The sequence below is a fragment of the Asterias rubens genome, chromosome 1, assembly GCF_902459465.1.
Source record: "Asterias rubens chromosome 1, eAstRub1.3, whole genome shotgun sequence".
Classification (NCBI taxonomy): domain Eukaryota; kingdom Metazoa; phylum Echinodermata; class Asteroidea; order Forcipulatida; family Asteriidae; genus Asterias; species Asterias rubens.
The window spans coordinates 11,926,177-11,948,843 of record NC_047062.1 but is presented as its reverse complement, the minus strand read 5'-3'; the positions used below and the strand labels follow the sequence as shown (position 1 = coordinate 11,948,843).

At 37.7% G+C, this 22,667-nt stretch overlaps 2 protein-coding genes across 8 annotated transcripts in view; both read left to right on the top strand.

Annotated features, from left to right (window-relative positions):
• Window positions 1–4,872, top strand: part of LOC117300602 (vasodilator-stimulated phosphoprotein-like) — a 71,504-nt gene extending 66,632 nt beyond the window's left edge. For 6 of the 7 annotated variants that reach the window (XM_033784297.1, XM_033784282.1, XM_033784266.1 and 3 more), the window contains 2 exons: window positions 172–296; window positions 2,006–4,872. In XM_033784297.1, the coding sequence (XP_033640188.1) occupies window positions 172–296; window positions 2,006–2,034 (154 nt within the window). In that variant the 3' untranslated portion in view covers window positions 2,035–4,872. The remainder of the gene's footprint in view (window positions 1–171; window positions 297–2,005) is intronic. The other variant, XM_033784273.1, reaches the window with a different exon arrangement.
• A 2,651-nt stretch (window positions 4,873–7,523) lies between these two features.
• LOC117300592 (delta(14)-sterol reductase TM7SF2-like) lies at window positions 7,524–19,256 on the top strand. Its single transcript, XM_033784257.1, has 13 exons — window positions 7,524–7,583; window positions 8,757–8,934; window positions 9,766–9,981; window positions 11,615–11,747; window positions 12,267–12,463; window positions 13,181–13,235; window positions 13,664–13,858; window positions 14,840–14,943; window positions 16,192–16,314; window positions 16,766–16,940; window positions 17,670–17,750; window positions 18,451–18,573; window positions 19,013–19,256. Exons 2-13 carry the CDS (start codon window positions 8,776–8,778, stop codon window positions 19,171–19,173), a joined length of 1,722 nt encoding a protein of 573 aa, XP_033640148.1. The 5' UTR covers window positions 7,524–7,583; window positions 8,757–8,775; the 3' UTR covers window positions 19,174–19,256.
• The last annotated feature ends 3,411 nt before the right edge of the window (window positions 19,257–22,667 follow it).

The window sequence follows — 22,667 nt, the reverse complement described above, 5'->3', positions numbered from 1 at the left end:
GTGGAAATTATGACACAAAATGTCAACTTTCCCATATGACCAGTGCAGTACTGTATCTTGCCTGCCAGACTAGCTTAAGAATTCACAAGGTCACTCTTATTGTAAAAAAAGTTCACATAGTCTATAAGAAGCCACTGTTGTTACTATAACGTTGGTATGAATTTCTCTCAGCAGAAGGCGAGGCTCGACGCATAGCAACGGCTCCCTGAATGACAATGACTTTGAGAAACTCAAACAAGAAATCCTCTCTGAGATCAGGACACAGTTGAACGAGGTCAAACTAGAAATCATTGAAGGTAAGTTAAGATTTCAACGATGTGAAGATTTTCTCAAAACACACACTCTGGTAATCAGGGCCTGGCCAATTTTATGTCTCTGCTTACCGTAAGCACAGAATCTGCGCTTATGGTAGCAGGGAATTCTGTGCTTACGGCAAGCTTATTTCACAGGTTAGCAGCAAATTTGGGCTTCTGCGTGTAAGTACTCCACAACATGCGCATTCTACGCTTACAAGGCGCTCGCACGTAAGCGGGGAATCGTGATCGTAAGCGCAGAATTCGGAGTTAAGAAGAGCCATGCAAATGGGCCCAGAAATGCCATTGCTTGAGTCCTATGAGCTTGACCACTATGGCAAATCATGTGTGATATATAATGTATACTCGATGCTTCTCCAAGTTTTTCAAGTTCTAAACATGTTTTGACATCCATCATCTTCTTCACATTTTCAGCACATTGCAACAGAATAACAAATTCTAACCAGGCTTTTTTTTGTCATGAAAAAGATTCATCCTTATCGCCGGAAAAAGCAATGTAACAGGTAGACACTCAAAATATTAAAGAAACATTGCAGAATTTTGCTAGCAAAACAGTTGCTGGCAGTGTAAGCACTTAATGTAATCCACCATATACATACATGTAAGCTGACAAACCTGTAGAAGTTCTAGATCGATCGGCCGTCTGGGTCACGAGAGAATAGTGAAAAACCGATTACAAATTTTGCATTGCATCGATGCCAAAACAAAAATGAATAAAACGCTCACTGAGCGATAAACTTCAAACGCGAAATGAGATTATTTGTTTCTCATCAAATATGAAATTTCAGACAGAAATATATCAAGGGATGTTTTCTACTATCATCATAAGACCTTGTATGATTTATGTAAATCTGTGATCTTCACGATTTTTGTTTCTTACCAATTTGGTAACGTTCCTCGAATGAAGTGTTTCTCCAGAAGACGAAACGTTCCTTTAATGAAACATTTCTCCAGAAGACGAAACTTTTCTCCAGAAGATGATCAGAGCATACTGATCGAAACGTCGAGTTGAAACCAACGGTTTTTTTCAGAACCACCCACACTCAATAGAGATAGTCATTACATGGTGTTACCGCAAACCTTTCTATATTTAATGACCCCCCAAAAAAACTTTCTCGGTAAGAAGCACTGCAGCTGTTGATAATGTATAACACTTTGAGAATTAATTCTTTCAAAGGAATGTGGTTTTAGAGAGAGGGATCCAACAACCTTCCAATCTGAGAAACCTTTCTGCATGAAACGTTTTGCACATTGTGTATTCCAATCCTGGGTTATTCTTCCTGCGTGGGAATAACCGCTTAAAAATTGCTGCGATATCTAAAAACAAACTGTGCCACCTTTTGGAATAAAATTTGAGGTTTATTTTACTGTTTATATCTACATATATAGACGATGTGACCTCTGACGTCACTCAAAAACCATAACATGATACGTGCGCATACCGCCGGGCAAAACCTTTGTGTTTTGGCAGCCAGCTAGAAAGTACACGCAATCTTACCATGACTACGCGTCTTTTTGCCCCGCGAAACATGACGTGTACAGTGTTTTGTCAACAGAGGGCGATTTGAATGTAAACATAGGTCACATCGTCTATAGAATTACAACATCGAATGGTTCCAAAAACCGAAGTGAACTTTGACCCTAGTATCATTCAGAAATGTAATGTTGATTTGTCATTTTTTTTTCTTCAGCTGTTCGAGCAGAGATCAGCAAAAGATAAGACACCGTTCAACTATTGACCATCTACAGTGCCTCAATTATTGTTTTTTTTTTAAACAGCGCCACCATTCCCCCCGTCCTGAAAGTAACCAAACTATAGATCTAAGAGCATTTTAGAAAAGTGGGTCGCCAGATAGATAAATAGTAAACACTCCCGAGAAGAACTTGCCTGGTGCATGTCTAGTACTTTTTGTATAATGTGTTACGTTTCTTTTTGCATAGATTAAAGGGGATTTTACCAATGCATTGCCACCACAGCTGTGGCAATGAGAAAAACTACGAAAAAAAGAAGAAAAAAAGCAATAGATATTTTGCTGATAGTTTTAAAAAGATGTCCCTTTTAAGCGTTTTGATGACTATTATGAATTTGATTTTGTGTCATTTCTCACCTATGCAAGAAGGCATTATATAAATATAACAAAATATCTTAAAGGACCTCTGTATAGTTGTTAACATTTAGAACGCTAGTTTTTCAAAGCAGTTTTTGGAGTCATGAATCAGGTTTGACTTCTTTTACCATTAGCAAACCGTTTGTTTGAAGAAACAAAATTATTGGTCGGTGTCTGAGAGACCCATGTCTTTCTTTCAATGAAATAGTCATGGAACTTTTTTTTGTAAGAAATGCACTTTGCTTTGGCTACTTTTTTGTGAGGTATTTAATTAATTCTCGACCTGACTTCACCAATTATCCTTTTGTGCTGTACATGCCTGCATTGTTTTAGAAGTAAATAGTTATGGGTATAAATCAATTCTATTATAAAGGGGGGTAAATATTTGTGGGGGATTCAGCAGGCCTGTGGCTGTGCATGGAAATATGGACTCTAACCCATTTACTGGGTGGTATCATGTGTAACATTCACTCTGTGGACATCAGATTCTTCAACACTGTTATAAAAACACTGTGTGGGCATGTGTAAGTCCACATAGTGTTTCAAGACCATATACCATATTATTTTTAATTTTATTTACAAAATTAACAAGAAAACTGAGTCTAGGGCGTTCACAACTGATTGCAATTACTCTCAAGGCAGTCCTCATGCGTTATACTGTTGTTTCCTTTAGTTGATAATGTGAATATGTTTTACTCGTTCAATGATTGAAATGAACTAACATGAATGCTAATGTTACCGTACAACTCGAACGTCCTCATGTGCAGGTACAATTTCATAACCTTTCACAGCATGGCAATTCCTACAAGCAAATGATTCTTTCAAAGCTAAAGCCTGTTACTGGCAAAAGTGCTGTATAACAAGCAAAGCTTGTGACTGGTTCACTGCTGATCTTTGCTAAGCAAATGAAGTTGTGTAGCTCTATCATCAGGGCCCAATTTCATGGAGCTGCTTAAGCACAAGATATTTATACTTAACTTACCTGTGTAAGGTTACCAGCCAAACTACCATTTCACATACATGGTACAGTACATGGTGTACATGTACATTTTGTGACTGGTATCCTGCATCTTTCTGCTAAGCTAAAAGAGTTTTAAGCACTATTTTCCGCTTAAGCAGCTCTATGAAATTGGGCCCTGCTTGATAGAATTTGTTGTTGTTAACTGTTTATTGTATATTATTTTAAAGAAAGGAATAACTTGAGGGACGGTCAATTTTTGAAGCAAAGGGTTCATTGGGCCGTATTCATAAAAAATAGCAATTGCTTTTTCTAGGCTTTTGCTTACGTCTTTATACATACATCTGTATAAAGATCTAAGCAAAAGCCTAAAAAAAGCAATTACTATTTCTAATGAATATGGCCCATTGAGTCTGCAACCTTTTGCTCACAAAGGTGCTGTGATTTTGTGGACGTTCCTGATAGTAAGTACATACCAAACATTTACAAGCACTGTAAAGAAGGACAAGAGTGACAGGTTTTTTAAAGATTTGCTTTGCAATTACAGTTGCCATGGTTAAAACATTATCAGCATGAGCGTTCAGTGTAAAATCTTTTCAACTGATTTTGCTTGCACACAGTTCCAGATCTTACTCTTGTATTGTAAATCGAACCCATTTTTTGTACTCAGACGTGATCATAATTTAAATTAATTATCTTTAATGAAGTTGAGTATTGTTTACTTGTATGTTCTGTTTCTGATGGATATGTACCTGGTATTTTTCAATGAATAACCATCATGAGAGCATAGATTATGTGACTTTACACCCGTGGGAGACTTTTAAGAGGATAGCGGGCTTCACATTCACCCGCCCTTTTCCTTTGTTCTCAATGTCTAGAACAATTTGCCTGTATGCATTGACGTTATCACACCGCATATCTTAGAGGTAACAATGACAAAACAATGAAAAATAGACCTTTATCAGCCGGTGCAGCCATCTTGAGTTTCTCCCATTGATATAAATGTTACCAAATTGAGGAGGGAAGAACAAAATAGTCAGGTGCCTAATTGCAAATGATTATTAGCATTCATTATTGTTTTGGATACGAGGAACATGACCAAGATGGAGGCAGCATGATAAAAGTCTACACATAGAAAGGGTCAGGTGAGTGGGGCGCCCTCTATCATCTCAAAAGTCTCTAACAAGTGATTGGGGGCGGCTTAAAGTATTTTTTTGCTCATTTTATTCTAAAGGTACATATTGTGCCAACTTATCAACCACATGCATAAATATGCATTTTGTACATATGCTAATTAATATACTCCTATAAATACAAATTATACTAATGAATTATGTTCCTATGTAGATGTTTTTGCTGTTTAACTAGGCCTCTGGATTTTTTCTTTCTTAAATTAGGTGTTTATATATATATGTAATAACTTGGTCCACAGAATAAACAATTATGGTTTATGCGAGAATTAATATAAACAAGAATCTGTTTTAAATATTAAGCCTCCTCTGTGAGTTCCCGTTGTATTTATTTCTCAATTTCAACAATTTATAACCAAGACAATTATTTTCTTGTACCCATAATGTGTTTAACTGTACCAAACACCTGGTCATTGTACATGTAAAGGTTACTAGGGAATACTACAAAATATTAAACGTGTCAAATAAATTATTAGTTTACTTACTGTGTGAATAATATAATAAGATAAACGCCCAGAACTTGTTTAAACTAATTGGAAAATATAGATTTGTATCCATCTTGAAACAGAAACAAATTGTGCATTAAAGGCCTGGACACTATTGGTAGTTACTCATAATAATTGATAGCATAAAAACTAACAATCAATGGAGCGCTGTTTGTAGTATAAAACATTGTGAGAAACGACTCACTCTGAGGTAACTTAGTTTTTGAGAAAGAGATAATTTCTCACTTTTTTAGGCATCTGAAAGCACACAAATTTGTGCAACAATGGTGTTTTGTATTTGAAAGCAAACATTTTATCAAAATCATTGATGAGTGAACCTACAAACTTACAACTAAAAAATGGTTTGCTTACAAAAAAACGATACAACTGTTGACCTTTCTAATCCCCTCTTCAAAAATGAAATGTGACTGAATTTGTATAAAATAATTTGAAGCATTGCATTTGGAAGTAGAAGGAAAAAAACCTTTATAATTTATCACATAAAGTTTGATTGCACTTTTGCTCTGAAGATACCACCGATAACTCATGTGCCAGACTCAACAATGTCAAACAATTTTTCACAAATCTATTAAAATTGTCATAGTCAACTGTATAAACCGCTCCCAATCATCAACTACTCTGCTTGAGCTACCATGAAGCAATAATAAACTAAACTCCAGACATAAATATGTATATTTTTAAATCTCAAACAAGAAAAATTTCAAACAAGAAAGAACTCTGTACAAAATGTCAATGTCATTTTAATTTGTGCGGATTGTATAAACGTTATACTCTATGATTTATAATGATAACCGATGAAAAATCTTACTATGTCTAACTGAGTGTGGATTTTGGAGTTAATAAGACACCATTTAATGGCTGAATATATTAGTACATGCATGTAGAATGAACCATGTTTTGTTGCAATCTATTGGGGTTATTGTTTAATGTACTCAGTGGCTAATCGAACTGCTTACTTTGTTAACAAATTGTTTTGTGGTTGTCTCATCCTTACACTGGAACCTAAAATAACACAAATACATTTTTATAATTTACTGTATGTCCTGGATAACCAAGGTAGTAAAATAAGTGCAGCACTTTTCTAAATGGACAACTAATGTACAATTATATTGTTACACTAATTTACAATATATGTTATACAGTAATTATATAAAGACTACAATTTGTAATAAATGCAAGCAGATTTTTTTTTTAATATGCAATATTTGAGTTTTTATCTTGTGAATTTGTCTGTCTTTACTTGATCAAAGTCACTCTGTGGACATTCATTTGTATGACTGTAAAACAACACTGCGGACGTGTGTCAAATAGTGTTTCAAATTTCAAAGACCCCCATTAATTCTCAGGTCCACACTTCATAGTTAAAACATCAAAACTGGCATGGAATGACTCAGTAAAATTCTATTTCGTACCATATCCTTTATGGTGCAAGACGATACATTTTTTGGTTTAATATATGTTTAATTTGCATCGAGGATAAAGAATATTAATTTTGGTCTTACCCTCACACTGATTGAAATTAAAACCAATACTTCTAAAGAAGACTGTATTGGACAGAGTCGCCTGTTGTAGGATACTATTTACATTACACTTTCTTTTGATAACCGAAGGTCTATTTCTAATCGGATATTATGTCGATTTTCCTCAGGATCGGCAAGGAATTAAGCAGGAACCATTTTTATTTGATATAGTCCCTAGGATTACCTGAAAATAAGACCCAGGCTAACATTGCATTGATTATAATTATTTGAATGGCCTACCTGGGGTGGATTTCACAAAGACGAGAACGATAAGACTATTCTGGACTAGCCTTAAGTTTTTAAATAACTCCTAAACTAGGACTAGTCCCAAGTTAGAACTATCTTTGTGAAATCATACATGTAGACCCCAGGGCTGAGCCGAAACCAATGACTACGCCTATACCCTCAACAATTCCCTTTTGAGGCCAACCCATAGAGCTATATAGCTCTACGGGCCAACCCCATTGGTTTAGTCTAATGAAATGTTTGGGTTTTTTTTATTAGTTTTTGTGTTAGTTGTATTATTATTCTCGTTTGTTTGGGTGGAAACAACTTGTTTCTTTTAAAGAACCTGGTTATCCATCCGTTTAATCTCATCTTTATTGCATGGCCATTTGTAGTAAATACATCCTTTCTCTATGCCGGTAAAAGATGCGGGTGGGCAGTGCCAGGTGGGACCCATGGTGGGGGGATGGGGGACATTGTAATGTAAAGTATTTCCCAAGGCTATCTCTGCTGCATACCAAAGCATCAGAAGCTTTTGGCCCCTCCTCCTTTTAACATTAGCATAATACCTTCTTTAACTGACCAACCAGAAACTAGTATTTGTGACCCCTGTGGATATTGACCAATCAGCACGGTTCCCTCTGTAGAACCGCGAATGTGAATAAACCGTTAGACTATTATTTTGTTGTGTGTGTGAAACGCTGTAGTGAAACGCCGTGTACTTTTGCAACAAAAAGACTTGACAAGTAAGGTCGTTATAAAGTAAGTAACCGAATATGTGATCGTAACAAATATAATAATATATAAAACAATATAAAACCTTTTTATTAAATTAATTAATTGGAATTATTCGTGGGCCAAGAGCATAAACGACACCGAACATTTTAACTTTGTTTACCGAGCGAGTGTCGGAAATACAGCCGTTTTGGTCAGTCTCTGTAGTGTAGGCCTGTTTTTAGTGTTTACTTTTTATGAACATAAGTTTTTGATGGGGTCAAATTTATGGATTGTTCTTGCAGTTTCAGGAATGTTTTGTACACTTAGTAGATACTCTGATACAGTCAGTGATAATAACCTTCTCTCGACTCAAGGGGAGTCAAAGTACAGTTGTGGAGCTAGTGTAGACAGTTAAAAAGTAGGCCTACTGTACAAGAAAGTATTAATTTTTATTAAAGAAAAAAACTAAACAATTGCAATTGCATGTTTGGATAACTTTCTGTACAGCGCCACCACTTTTTCACTTATTTTTACAAAAAGGGATATCTCATTGAGGTAAATTGGATACTATATTATTTCATATCGAATGAAAAAGTGGTGGCGCCATACGGAAACTTTTCCGCATGTTTTTTTTCAAATGCCTGAGACTGAGACGAGAGAGCTGGAAGGAATGGAAGCCTTGCCCCTGCTCAGATTCATATTTGTTGGCAAAAAATTACCTCTTTCTTTCGCTACTAAAACAAAACTACGTTACTAAATACTACAACCATAAATAAAAAGAAAGGGTCGTGTCTACTATGTTTTATAATATCATTATCAACAGCTCTCCGATGCTCTTGACCAAGTTTTTTGTTATGCCTATTAGTATATGGTCATCAGTAGTCCGTTGGCACATATTATGCCAGGCAAGCCTGCCCATGCCATAGAACTACAAAAAAAATTGTTCAGCCAAACCCACTGTACTGCCCAGCACAGATTTCCCCCAGATTGCACTTCAGCAATGATGGCCCCATCTAAACATGGATAATTTTGTTATTAAACTGCTCGCCCTTCGAGGACTAAATTGAATTTAGAGCCCACCACTAAAAAAAAATAGTCTAGCTACAACCACTGATGTTAATTACTATTTAGAATAACTACCAAAGGTTTAGTCTCCCTTCAATACTAATACTAATCTTGATGTGTTAATCTTGTTGTTTTGTTTGTTTGTTAATGCAGCTGCACAAATCTAACTAAAATGCCAAGTAAAGGGTATTCAGTTGGAGAGTCTGTGATGGTCAAATGGCCAGGCAGCGCCCTCTGGTACCCAGCCATGATCCTGAGCATCGAAGACGATGAGTACAAGGTCAGGTTTGAAGAGGGAACCGAGGATGAAGTCACTGCAGAATCCATCAGGGTGAGTCTGGAGTGATTTAGTTTAGCTGCAAAGCAGTCCGATCAATCATTCATTCACATATTTACAGGCTAGATAATTCTTAGAGACAACGAAGGCAATTCCCTCTATATGTCCCCTGGTCATTTCCTTGGTGCCCTTGAATTACTCCAGTAGAAATTTAATTTTTCGTTATAGGGTGCCCTTTACCAGGGAGAAAGTGCCTTAGTGTCCTTGCCCTTTCAAAAATGAAGCATACAGGCCTGCAGCTGATTTCACAAAATTTTACGTAACTTCGTAAGTCCACTTGCCCAGCGTTTATGGCGCAACTTACGCCATAAATGTTGCGCAAGTGGACTTACGCAGTTGCGTAAAGTTTTGTGAAATCGGCTGCTGGGCTTATTAGTTATAAAATATTCTATGGAGGCCAAAGACTGAATTGCTGACATTTTGTAATATTCAGTCAAAATTGCAGACAATACGAAGAAGAAAAAAAACAGTAAAAGTGTACAAGGCACATATGAAGACAGGGAATTTAACATTTCTTTTTTGAAAGGAACGTCTTTTTAGTGAGATAACTGAATGAAAGTTATTTTAAGAGGTTGGCAGGAAGGCCCCTTGAATATCATCATCTTGCAAAAACCATCAATTACTCCTAACAAAATAGAACGCAAAGTCTGAGTGACGCGCGGTCAAGTTCATTTGTAGGCTCATGTTTTTTCCTGACAGGCATTTTTTCTTAAAGACCTAAACTGTTGGAAACTTGAATTATGAGTGATTCAACTTGGATGATTTAACTGCAGTCATGTAATTCATATCATTTCTTCCTGCCTGTGGCTTTCATTCACTCCGCAGTCTGCAGCTTCCTTCAGAAGGCGGTCTCAATCCAAATCCCCGTCACGACGTCGGTCAAGGTCAAGGTCACCTGCCCGGTCACCATCCCGGCAACGTGTCTCCAGGAGTCCCGGCCGCAAGACACCGGCCAAAACAAAGACCATTATCTCACAGAGTAAGAGCGAGACGAAGGTCCAGCTCACTCCAACGAGGAGCAAGAGACTCCTTGCAACCAGGGTAAGTCAAGATTTTCAGATCCATCTCTACTTTTTGAAAATCAGCCAGCCAGCCATGCAACCATTCTGCTCATCAACTGAGTTGGTTGTTCTTTAAACAGTGTACAAAGTATAAATGTTTGGTGGCACCCCATTGACAGGTGATCTAGTTCACCAAACCCAAGCTCTGGTGTTGTCAGCAACCCTCGAATGTGGGTTCAGAATCCGGTCATGACACTTATGGCCTTTAGCACTGTAATTAACCATAATTGCTTCCCCAAAAGTTGGGATGGTAGTGTACCACCCAGGTTCCTAATGGATGATACACACGCCTACATCCTTACTGACTGTGATGGGGGTAACCCTGTTTCAGCCCCAGAAGTAGGTGACAACATGCCCCTGGTGGCAGTTGTTTTGGGTCGATGGACCAACTTAGTTAAAGTGAGTGTAGCCCTCACCTTGCAGGGCTCGAATTTGGGGGAAAAATCCACAAGACCGCAGGGCTTGTTGCTCAGAATTTTTACTGGACCGGAAGATTTTTTACAAGACCAAAATTTTATTAGGAAAAAAAAAGTTAACAGGATAGAACAGCAGGCCTTTTTCATCCCTTAGGAGGCTTTTTTTTTGCTGTGAAACCCAATCAATAAAGTTCCATATACCTACTTCACGTCATTCTCGCCGCCTCAAAAAAAAAATTCTGATGTGACAGGCAAATCACCAACAAAACACTGCAACGTGCAGCATTCATAAAAAGATCGTCATAAAAAGATTGACCAAAAATTTGACAGCAGTAGTCAGAAGCTCATCACTGTTGGTAGCCATACTTAGCAAGACGTTTGGCAACAAGACCTTACTTTTAATCCATGCAACACAGGGATGTGTGGTATTGCAACCAGACCTTCTTAATACAAATTCAACACTCCTTTGTAAGGTATCAGACTTTACACATGGTCAGTGGTAAACAAACATCGCTGTACTAAGGTGTGCCGCTGCGCCGGGTACCAACACATCACTCCCTCGTCCCAGCTCGCTCACTCCCCGGGTGCATAAACATAAATTTGAGACTAGATGTTTGAGACTAGATGTACAAGGTGTGGGCATGAGTAAACTGAATGGAAAACTTGTATGCAGCCTGATGCACGTGATAAAAGGACGGATTGACGTTCCGCAGGCGTGCTCAGAACACTGATTTGACGACAAGTAAAACAAAAACTTTTATTTTAAATGAGATTGAAATACATTTTTTAATGAAAGATAATATATTTCATATAATTATTTGTAATAGTTACTATATTAGTATGCATTAAAAAAAACACAAGACCGCCAGACTTGTTCGGCATAAAGTTTACTGGACCGAAGCTAAAATCACTGGCCTCGGGCCTGCGGACTAGCGTGAAATTCGAGCCCTGCCTTGGAAGTGGCACTTCGCCTTGTGATGTTGGGCAATCTCTTCTATAAAAAAATATATATAATACAGTCTGGACATTTCTTCTTTTGCAATTGCAAAGTTGTATTTTAAAAAGTATATGTTACTTCAAACTAAAAAAAAATTGCTAAAATTTATTATACCATTGAAGTTAATTGATATCAATTATCAAGCATTTTTAGCATCTTCTTTGGGCAGTTGAACTATTTTTAAACTTGTTTCTCCCCAGAGTACAACAGAGGTCCACACCTACACGACACGGTCTTCCACTAAGTCAGGACATCAAATCCTAGAGCCAGTAGTTGACATAAAGACGGGGAAAGTTCCAAAGACTGTTCACTACGAATTCGGCGGACCTTTTGGTAAGCTTGACAAACTTTGTTCGGTTCGTTTCACATCAAGCTTCTGTTTCTATCAGGGATGTGATTTCTCAGGTTTTTTTTTTTATAAATATATTTATATAGCCTCCAACACCCCATAAAATAATTAATATAAACAAAATAATAATTGTTTATTTATTTTTATAAATTAGATCAAATTCATAGAAAAATAAAGATCAAACATATGGAACACCCCAAATTGCAGAGTAGAGCTTTCAAAACCAAAAGATAAATGTATGTAAGCAGGCTTCTCGCTCACAAGCTTCCAAGCTCGCAAGCTCTCACGCTTTGCGCTCATAGTTCTTTTCCCTTTGTTTTTTTTCTCAATAGCCTATCACATCCCTGGTTTCTATGGAAGATTTTTACTAAAATTCTTGTCAGCTTTGGAAGGTTTCAGTGAAGGCATGATTTTCTAAACAATGCGTGCTTGTAAATATGAAAACTGTTCTTTTTTGTTTTTAAACTGATGACTTTGATGTATTCTTTATTCTACAACAACAGGTGCTTTCTTCATCATGGTGTCGTTACCTCTCTTCATCTACTACCTGTACTTCGCCTGTAGCAAGGAGGAGTGTAGTCTGCAGCTATGGCCAGCTCATACCTGTGATTGGCGAGACTACTTTGATCTCGAGGCTGCCTTGCTCTTCCTGGGATGGATGGGACTGCAAGCTTTCTTCTACTTGTTGCCAATCGGCTCGGTGAGACCTTTAAAGATTTGGTTGGGGGTGCTGCTTTCCTTGTGCTTGTTTCTAAGTCGGCACAAGGGAACTCCAGTGTATAAGCTTTGACAAGTTTGCTTCGAAAATAACAGGCTTGTGTTTCTCAGAATTTTTTTCTGAATTTTGGATACTTCCTTTTGAGTCACAAAATTGTCTATAGTCATCAAAGGGAGAGAGAGACAGTCCACATTGTGTCCGAATCTGTGGTTTAGTACTTCTGATGATGCACAGAGTCTGTGAACCTCCTGAAGTTTACTGACTGGGCCTAGAATTAAGGGAACCCTGACATAGAAGACCATTTGTCACATGCGCCAATTCTCAATTCTGTTATAAAGAATGACATTGACGACATCCCAAAAAGTTTGTGTACAATTATCATTTGTTCTTGATTGATAAAATTTAAGTGATACTGCAAATAACCCCCCAAGCTTGGTTCATACTTCCTGCGAATGCTAACGCAATATGAATTTCGACGTCACAAATCCGCAACAAATAATTCGTGTCGGTTTACTTGTGCTCAACTCCTGCGAAACATTCGCTGTGAGAACAGCCATGTGCAGCAAAATTCGTATCGCATTCGCATTTGCAAGAAGTATGGACCACACTTTACTGTTTTGTTTATCTTTCTTTCTTTTTTTCTTTCTTTTTCTTTTTCGTTTAATGACATCTTTCTTTGGTGGTCTTCGATGATAATAGGTTGTAAAAGGTCTACCACTGCGTAATGGACAGAGACTGGACTACAAACTCAATGGTAAGAAAACTTGCATTCTTTATTGTTATACCATGGTGACAAATTGTGAAGTTTTATTGGTCGAGAACCAATCAGTTATGTGACGTAAAACAAAGACGCATGTTAATGGCTAAGGATGGGCACTTAAAATGGCGCACAGCGCAGAGGGTAACATTTTGTTAACCAGTATACATTACCTTGATCATCCCCACCGTTGGTCGACTTCCAGTGCTTTGTACATGTAGAAGCACTCCCCGGAATAGTGAGAATTGTTTTGTCTTGGGTGCCCTTTGCCCCCCCTCTGGTGTAAAAAAAAACACCGTTTATCCTGACACAACATTTATATATTGTAGACAAATATTTACATTGTTGATAACGGTGGAGATAGAAGAATGGCGAGCATCATCATAAAGTTATTTCCTTTGTTTTCGTGCATTTTTCCCACCCAGGATTCTTTTCCTTCATCCTAACCCTGATCCTCTTCGGTGGTCTCCTGTACAAGAAGTACCCGGTAGCCATGGTGTATGATAAGTTCCTGCCTCTTTTGACGACTGCTTTCATCTTCTCCATCGTGCTCAGCATCTTCCTGTACATCAAGGCCAGAAGGGCACCGGGTCACGCCCTGGCACCCAGTGGAAACTCTGGTAAGTTTAACAAATACAGTTCTTGTTTCATTTGCTCTGGTTGTGAAGCCATGGACTCTTAGAAATGCAAACGTAGTCTAAAACAGGATATTTGTTGCCTGTGATTCATATTTAACATCTACTATATCATTGCAGTACCCGCTGCCAAAACATAGGATTCAAACTGCCTCTAGCTACCGGGCCACCTCGGTAGTCTAGTTGGTAAAACACTTTTCTAGAATTACAAGGGTTATCGAATCCCAACCGAGTAATAATGCCTGTGAATTTTGTTCACAGGACTCGGGGAAAGTGCTGAATATACAGTGCTAACACACATCGGTGTATGGGTAAAAACCAAAATTGATAGTCTTTTTCCTGGATGCAAGTTTAGCATCTATTATATCGTTGCAGTACCCGCTGCCAAAACATAGCATTCGAACTGCCTCTATAGCTACCGGGCAATCTCAGTAGTCTAGTTAGTAAGACACTGCTCTAGAATTGCAAGGGTCATGGGTTTGAATCCCATTCCAGTTATATGCCTGTGGATTTTTGTTTACAGTGCTATCACACATCGGTGTATAATTTAAAACCAAAATTAATATGTGATTAAAAACCTGTTACAGTCTATACCCCAAAAAACATGTAAGGAAGCACTTCTAAGGACTATTAGTGGTGCCTGTCATCTGTCCAGGCTCTTTTTTTCTTTCTTTCTTGTTATGCAAAATATAATCATGTCGTTGTATCTGTGCAATCATATTGTATCTACCTTAGAAAAGCAAAGGTGTACACACAAAGCCTATAGATGTGGAGATGCAACATTATGTTTAGGCAGCTCTTGTTTGAGATATGACCTTATAACAAAATGGAGATATGACGTCATGTTGTGGCACTTTTATGAAAATATTTGTCTTTGTCCAAATAAATATACTGCAACAGAGCAAAATCAATTGTTGCTTGTTTTTTCCAATCTGGTTTGATATTTCTAATTATATCTTTAATCAGGGAATTTTCTCTATGACTTCTTCATGGGCCATGAACTCAACCCACGTATTGGCAACTTTGACTTCAAGGTCTTCTGTGAGCTACGTCCTGGACTCATTGGTTGGGTAAGTGATCTGGGCCCAATTTCATAACGCTGCTTAGCGGATGATTTTGTGCTTACTGTGCAATTTTTATTTCAGAGCGCTGCTAACCGTAAGCACACGAAATGGCATGCTAACCTTCCAGTGCTTACCAGCTAATACTTTACAATGTTTTAAGTCCTTGTTGAAAACTCATTTGTTTAAAGCTTCTTTTTTGTAATTTGCCTATTTGTATCTTGTATCTTTCTCTAATTGTTTATTTTATTGTTTCTTTAATGCGCTTAGAGGCTTTTGCATTAGGCGCTTTACAAATGTCTTATTATTATTATTATTATTTATTACCGCACGAAAATAAATGGCGTCACAATGCAAACCCACGGTAAACACGCAATATGGCCGCCCAATTTTTCTGCTAACCTGTGAAATACGCTAAGGCTTAAGCAAATTGTTCTGCTACAGTAAGCACGCAAATTTGCTTACTGTTAAGCAGCGCTATGAAATTGGGCCCTAGTCTCAGACTTGTTTTTGATTGCAGTTCTTGAGCGCTTACTGCTCCACTCTGGTGGGTCTGGCGATGCAGATTCAAGTAGTGGTCAAACTCGGTCAGACTTCTCCTTTCTCTTCTACAACCAGGACCTAAATCTCGACTGAAACTTACCAGTCGTATCTAAGTAATGTCTGACTTTTTGCCTGTTTTTTTCATTTGCCACTTTTTACCCAAACAAAATTGATATGAAAAAGATGTTGGTGAACAGTCACAATAATTGGTACACATTTTTTGTTTACAAAGACACAAAATGAACGACAGATAAATATTTGCAGATCTCGTAACCGACAAACTCAAGCGCTTTTTATTCATCACTGACACAGTGATTGTTAATTGATATAAAAATACAATTTTACTACATATCTACTACATCAGTGGTGTTCAAACTGTTCATAAAATAAACATAAAATTATGTACCCAAGATTGTGGCTGTGCACATTGACAATATAGAGAGATCGCTGACCTTAGGTCCAAACAGCTCAGTTGGTAGAGCTCTGGTACATTAATCCCACACTAGTCGATATTTATTTGTTTAATCGAAAAAAAATTAGAATTTACCTCGTTTATTTTTTTGTTTATTGCTAACCTGATGACAGTAGAGAGATCACATAGAAACTTACCACTCTATCCCGTGCATTTTGTATGTAGCGTTTGGTTGTTTGTTAATTTTTGTTTTATAATTACTGTCATTGTAATTATGACGAATGTTTGTTTGTGCGTAACAGGTGATGATAGATCTAGCCTTTGTGGTCAAGGTGTGGACTGACTTCCCTGAGAACCCTCCATGGGCTCTGCTCCTCGTTACCTTCTTCCAGATGCTCTACGTCGCTGACTCTCTCCTCTTTGAGGTAATTTCATCAAGAAAGTGACTTTGTGTGTCCGAGCGGATAAGAACACCAGACTCAAACTCAAGCCCAGCAACTACATACACATTAAAATTTTAAAATTTTATTAATATAAAAATATATTTAAAAAAACCTTAATTAATATTAAAAATAGAAAAACAGCCAAATTTAAATAAAGACTACGGATATACCACAACAGCACAAAAACTTTTACAACTTTTCATTTGAAAATCTTAAAGTCTATGGGAAACATTTAAAGGGGCACCAAGGTGAAGACCAGGGGCAACGGAGGCCATTGCCTGTAATTCCAGGCCTGCGCCCAATGCCACCTGTTGGTGCACAAGCGTTGACTAATCTATGAAAACAGAATTGAATAAATATACAACAGCTATACAAAATTATATTTATCTTTGTGATTGATTTTTTCTTTATTCTCTGATTGATTTGCATTCAGCACGCCATCTTGAGTACCATGGACATCATCCACGACGGCTTCGGCTTCATGCTGGTCTTTGGTGACCTCGTCTGGGTGCCCTTTACCTACACCCTACAAGCCCGCTACCTGGCTGACCGACCATCACTTGCTGTCATGCCTGACTACTGCTTGGTCATCGTCCTGGCCTTTGGATGTAAGTTTCTCTCCCTGGGTTTTATATGTGAAGCTGTAGGCCATGATGCCGGACGACAATAGGCACTTTAAGAATTGGAGGACTTCTAAGGAATCAAAGAGCCTCTAGCCAGCAGGGCTAGCTCGGTGGTCTAGTTGTACAACACCTGGGCCCAATTTCATGGCTCTGCTTACCGCCGAATTCTGCACTTACTTACTTCCCCTGCTTACCTGCATACCCAAAGTTTCTGCGCTAGCCTTGTAAGCTTAGAATGCCTAGGATCGTTGAGTACGCATGTGCAAAAGGCAAAATTTGCAGCTAACCCGTGAAATACGCTTGCGGTAAGCACAACATTCCCTGCTTCTGTAAGCCGCGATTCTTGGCTTACGGTAAGCAGAGCCATGAAACTGGGCCCTGCTGTAGCTATGCAAAGGGTCGTGGGATCAAATCCCATCTGCTGAGTGATTTGCCTGTGGATTTTCTTTTTTCACGGAACTTTGGAAAGTACCGAGTATACAGTGCTTTATTGACATTGGTGTATGGTAAAAACCTAAGTATAACAACTGGAGAAGTACTCCCCCTGCATTTCAGATTCAATACTTTAGTATCTTGCTTTCTCCTGAAATTATGGTCAAATAAAATCATACCTCGACTTGACACTAACTTTGATAATTTCTGTAGTGTTGCGTTTGTTTTTTTCTCCTACGATTTCCTGTAATGCTTATTTTATTACTTTATTCTGCTTTTCAGTGATTGGCTACTACATTTTCCGTGCATCCAACTCCCAGAAAAACGCATTCCGGGAAAATCCTTATGCCAGCCAATTTGCTTGTAAGTACTCTTGAACATTGCCTCAGTTAAAATCAAATCCAAATCCAAACTAAAATTAGAGTGAGGAAAGATTTCTGAAGCCCCTGTGATTAGGTAAGAAAAAAGTGGGTTTGTAAAAGGTGATTTAATATTCACTACCTTATGGAGATCAAAACAAAACAGCAAAGGGAACAGAAGAAGGTCTCCATATGGGAATTATAAAGACTGGGTGCTCCACATTGAATGTTGTGTACAAAGTCTATGGGAGATTCTTAACTATGGAGACAAAGGAAAGCACAAAATAATGTATCCAGAGTGGTGCAAAAAAAAAATGATGTGATTCTTTCTTTTTTTATTAGTGCCATTTATTTTGTCGATGATAAAGTTCATTTTTCTTTGTTTAATCCAAAATGGTTAAATTTACCCAGTGAGTTTCCTTTGGTTTATTTATTATTTGAAAACTTAATAAGTCTGAAAACTGCTCACCAACCAAAAGGACAGCACTGTGGTATAAATGCAATAAATAGTTAGCACAGTCTTTCTCGGTGACTAAAAATGTCTTTGACACTTATATTAAAATAGTAACCAGTTTTTATATCGCGCTTTTCACACCTGAAGGGTGTCTCAAAGTACTTCCAACAGTATCACCCCTGACCACTGGGCCTCAATTCATTCCTTTTGTACCTGCCTAACACTTGGCATCCTATTTATTTTTTAACAGCTGCTAATGTATTGATCACAGCATCAGGGAAACGTCTCCTGGTATCCGGCTGGTGGGGTTGGGTTCGTCATCCCAACTACTTGGGAGATATCCTCTTGGCACTGTCGTGGTCAATGTGCTGTGGTGAGTAGAGTACCTCACTCTGGGGCCTTGAAATAAACACTGGGCCCAGGCGTGATATTCTTCCTTCTTTAGTCTTGAGTGTTTGCCCTAAGAAAGGTCAGCAAAATGGTTATGACACGGCATAGAAAGTTTGCAAATGCCAAAAGGGGTCCCTACAATATGCACATCGGGCTCGTATTTTTGAAACGTCCACGGGACTGAAAATACTGCTCATATCTTGTAGGAAAAAAACTGTATGGAGCGTCACTGAGTGACGGATATGGGCTCTATATAGGAAGCTATACCGAATGTTAGCGACAATATACCATGAATTCCAATAAACAAAAAGCGCCCCGATTGCAGAGTTGTTATTTATGTTACAACATGTACAGACTCACTCATTAAGTCTTTTCCCTTCTCAAGACATCCCTTTTCTTATTTTGTTTTCCTTCTCATACAGGTTTTGGCAGCATCATCCCCTACTTCTACCCCATCTACATGCTCGTTCTTCTCGTCCACCGTGAGAGGCGCGACTCGGACCACTGCAGGCAAAAGTATGGCAACGTCTGGAACAAGTACTGCGCTCAAGTTCCATATAGGATCATCCCCTATGTCTACTAAGTATCACTGGGTCTGTCTGTTGGTCTGTCTGTCTGTCTGTCTGTCTGTCTGTCTGTCTGTCTGTCTGTCTGTCTGTCTGTCTGTCTGTCTGTCTGTCTGTCTGTCTGTCTGTCTGTCTGTCTGTCTGTCTGTCTGTCTGTCTGTCTGTAGTGTGTCCTTGATTTTGTATAGGACTTCTTTCAGGGATTTTATATCGTGTACATTTTTGATAGCGTGATCATTCCAATGTATGCTCTGCATTTTTACACTTTTTGATGTAAATAATATCTGATCGTAGAAGCACAGCAGTCTTTTTTGTTGTTGAAACGTTTGTCATTCTCAACAATTGGACGTTGTAAAGGCTGTCGTACAGCAACCAAGTATTATTGACTCGTTTTAAACAAATTTCCTTGACGAGAACAAAAGCATATTGTTCCCTGCTCAATTTCAAAATAAAACGATCTAGTCTTTGACGTTACATGATGATGACGTTACTTTGGCGTATTATTCAGAGGTAAACTTGGTGTACATCCATTTATTACTTTTCTACTTTTAGAATGTAAAAATATCTCAGCTAGCTTTTTTTTTCTTCGTAATTTTTTTTATATTTTAACTAGTAATAAACTACAATTACCTTTTAGTGTGCTAGTTATTTATTTTAATTGGTTTGATATTTAGTTTGTGAATGTTGTCATGTTTCATTCATTGGTGTTATGAATATGATATTTTTTTATTGACTCTAAAGCCCGGTTCATACTTCCTGCGAATACGAAGAAAATTTGGCGTGAAATTGACATCACAACTATCCTTTCACAGTGATATTTGCAAGTCAGTTGAGCAGAGAGCTGAACTGCTGCGAATATTTGTTGACTTCGCATTCGCAGGAAGTATGGACTGGCTAAATTCACCTGCAATGGGATGCGACTGTGGGAGTCTGGCTTTCTAGTGTTTTACCATTCAGTGCACTTTTAGGGAACCTTGTTTTAGATGCACACTCGCTGGACATCCTTGCTGGACAATTCTATAATTGAAACACACAATCTGAGAAACGTTTCATGCAAAATCATTTGTCAGATTAATTTTTGTTTGAATCCCTCTCTCTAAAACTACATCCCTTTGAAGGGAATCGCTATTCAGCAGCAGTGTTTTCTATCAAGTAAGTTTTTATGGTCATTAATTTTTTGAGTAATTACCCAAGGTATACCCTCCCTTTTAAGCACTATTGTCTGACTCAGGCGCTTATGTTATTTTTAGGTTAAACTGGAAGAGATATATGCTGGTACCCATTATGCCACAGACAGCATACACCACAATGCAGCTGTACTAACTTAAACTAACACGTGCTTGCTTGAAGTATTATGCACATTATGTCATTTGAGTAGAGCGCCCTCACTTAGAGGTCAAAAGGAGCTTGTTCATTGGCCACTACTGTGCGCCCTGCTTTCAAATCTGTGTGTTTCGATTGTTTCGTCACCATTTTACCTTTAAGATGGCGGCTGGATGACGTCAATGCATATGAATTCCAGATTGGGGAGCTTATATTGGGTGATAAGGGTTCTCATTGGGGTATAACATGTATCCAATGGGGATAGTTTTGGTGTTGGTGACTGAACTAAGGCTTCATTGCTCGATGACCTTTGACCTATATCAATGTAACCCAATGGGGATAGTGAAGATTGCCAACACCTGTTAATGATAATGTTTATGATCTGAATTAATTTAGAAATGTAAAAGATGGTTTAGCTACTTTTTTGGTCTTTCATTTAGTGAGATTATTTGCAGTGGATTGTTAACCATCTGGCAGATTTTGATTGCACGAGTTAACAGTCATGTGTAAATATGTGTAATAAATTTATTATGATATTTGTAGATTTATTGTGTGTAGTCAGGATGACACATTATAGTGTGTCAGTCAACATTTAGCTCAATAATTTTGATCGTATTTTTGTTGTCCTTTTTTTCCCTTCATTTTTTTTTCTGTTTGAAACAATCTTTTTAAATCTTTTTAAACGAATTGAATTCCCTGGGACCAAAAAGTTGAATCCATATTTCAAGGTTTTCCGATGATAAAATGGTGTCCTAGTTAAGATGTACATAGAATTTGGACTCGTGTACAAAGAATTTTTTAACTGAATGGTATTCATTTTGTTTTTCCTAAAACTAAAACGTATCAATTTGTAAGTAGAATACTAATTAAGTCTTGTTTGTTTGTAGACAAATTTATTATTCCCGAATGCAGTGAACCTGAACCAGTTTTAATTGACTGTACATAGTATGTTTTCATAATCAATATTGTAATCCCTGAAATATAATATGTATATGTTAACAACTTAAATGCCGAAAGAGGGAGAGAAAATTGTGTAGAATTGTTTTCCCCTTTTGAATTTAAATTAATTGTATGATTTTGTTTTGTTGTGAAGACCAAGTAGCCTATGTTTACCAAAATAGTGACCTTGCATATTCCTTAGCCTTTCTGGCAGGCAAGATGCTACACTGTCCAAATGGGAAATTTTACATTCTGTGTCCAAATTCAATTTATAAAAGCAACAACTGAACAAGTTTTAAGATTTGGCCCCTTTCTTTATATAAAAAAAACCTATGATTTTGAGTTTTCTTCTTTTTGGCTGTGTACAAATCACCCATACAGGAACTCCAGGCTCTCTGGCTCTTTTGTAAACATGTCACGTCACAGGTTACGTATAGGCACAATTTTATAAAGCCTGTAAGCAAACAAATGTTGCTAAGCACAGAAAAGTATAATTGTTGTGACTGGTACCCCAATCAATTGTTGCTTAATAGCAGAGAAATAATTCAAGCAGTATTTGCTGCTCAACAACTTTATGAAATTGGGCCATGGTCTATGGTAATTTGATTTTGTATTTAGACATACTGTATAGTCAACTAAGTGTAGGTACACACTCTGTGTGTTATTGAAAGACATCATCAATGCGGCAGTACCACTTTTCGTATAGCCCATTTTTAAATAGATATAGTTTACATTTAACAAATAAATTCTGTTTGGTTGAAAGTAGTAGTGATATTTACCTCAATAAATCAAGATAAATTCCAGGGACAGAAATGCCAAGTTTCCCTCGTCGCTTATTTTGAATGTTTTGTGTGAATTCTTTACTTGACTGTTCAGAATGTAAAAAAAGGAGCTGAAGAGATGGTTCATGATATATATAAGTCTCCCGAATTCCATAAAATCTACTCAGAATTTTTGCGATCTAGGTCTCATAAGAACATAATCTACCCAGCTCGAAGATAATGTGCCTACAATTGTGTTACCGCAAACCATACAAAAACAAACTTGTGTCTTTGAAGAAAACGTAAATTAACGACCACATTGGTAATAACTTTTCGGGGTTCAACCGATTCGGAACTTCAGAACTCGATCGGGTTACTGTGTCTGAACGCCCTCGGTGACATTATTTAACTGTGTACAAAGCAAATCCTACCCGCATCTTTGACGTGTTTGTGTGGAGATCCACATACCGGCAAAAGTCTCTCTCGGA

Bases quoted from the DNA above. Each gene is read 5' to 3' on its own strand.
- LOC117300592 (XM_033784257.1), top strand. From the start codon at position 8,776: ATGCCAAGTAAAGGGTATTCAGTTGGAGAGTCTGTGATGGTCAAATGG. The intron at 8,935-9,765 runs GTGAGTCTGGAG...TTCACTCCGCAG, and splicing joins TCACTGCAGAATCCATCAGG to TCTGCAGCTTCCTTCAGAAG. The intron at 17,751-18,450 runs GTAAGTACTCTT...ATTTTTTAACAG, and splicing joins TTATGCCAGCCAATTTGCTT to CTGCTAATGTATTGATCACA.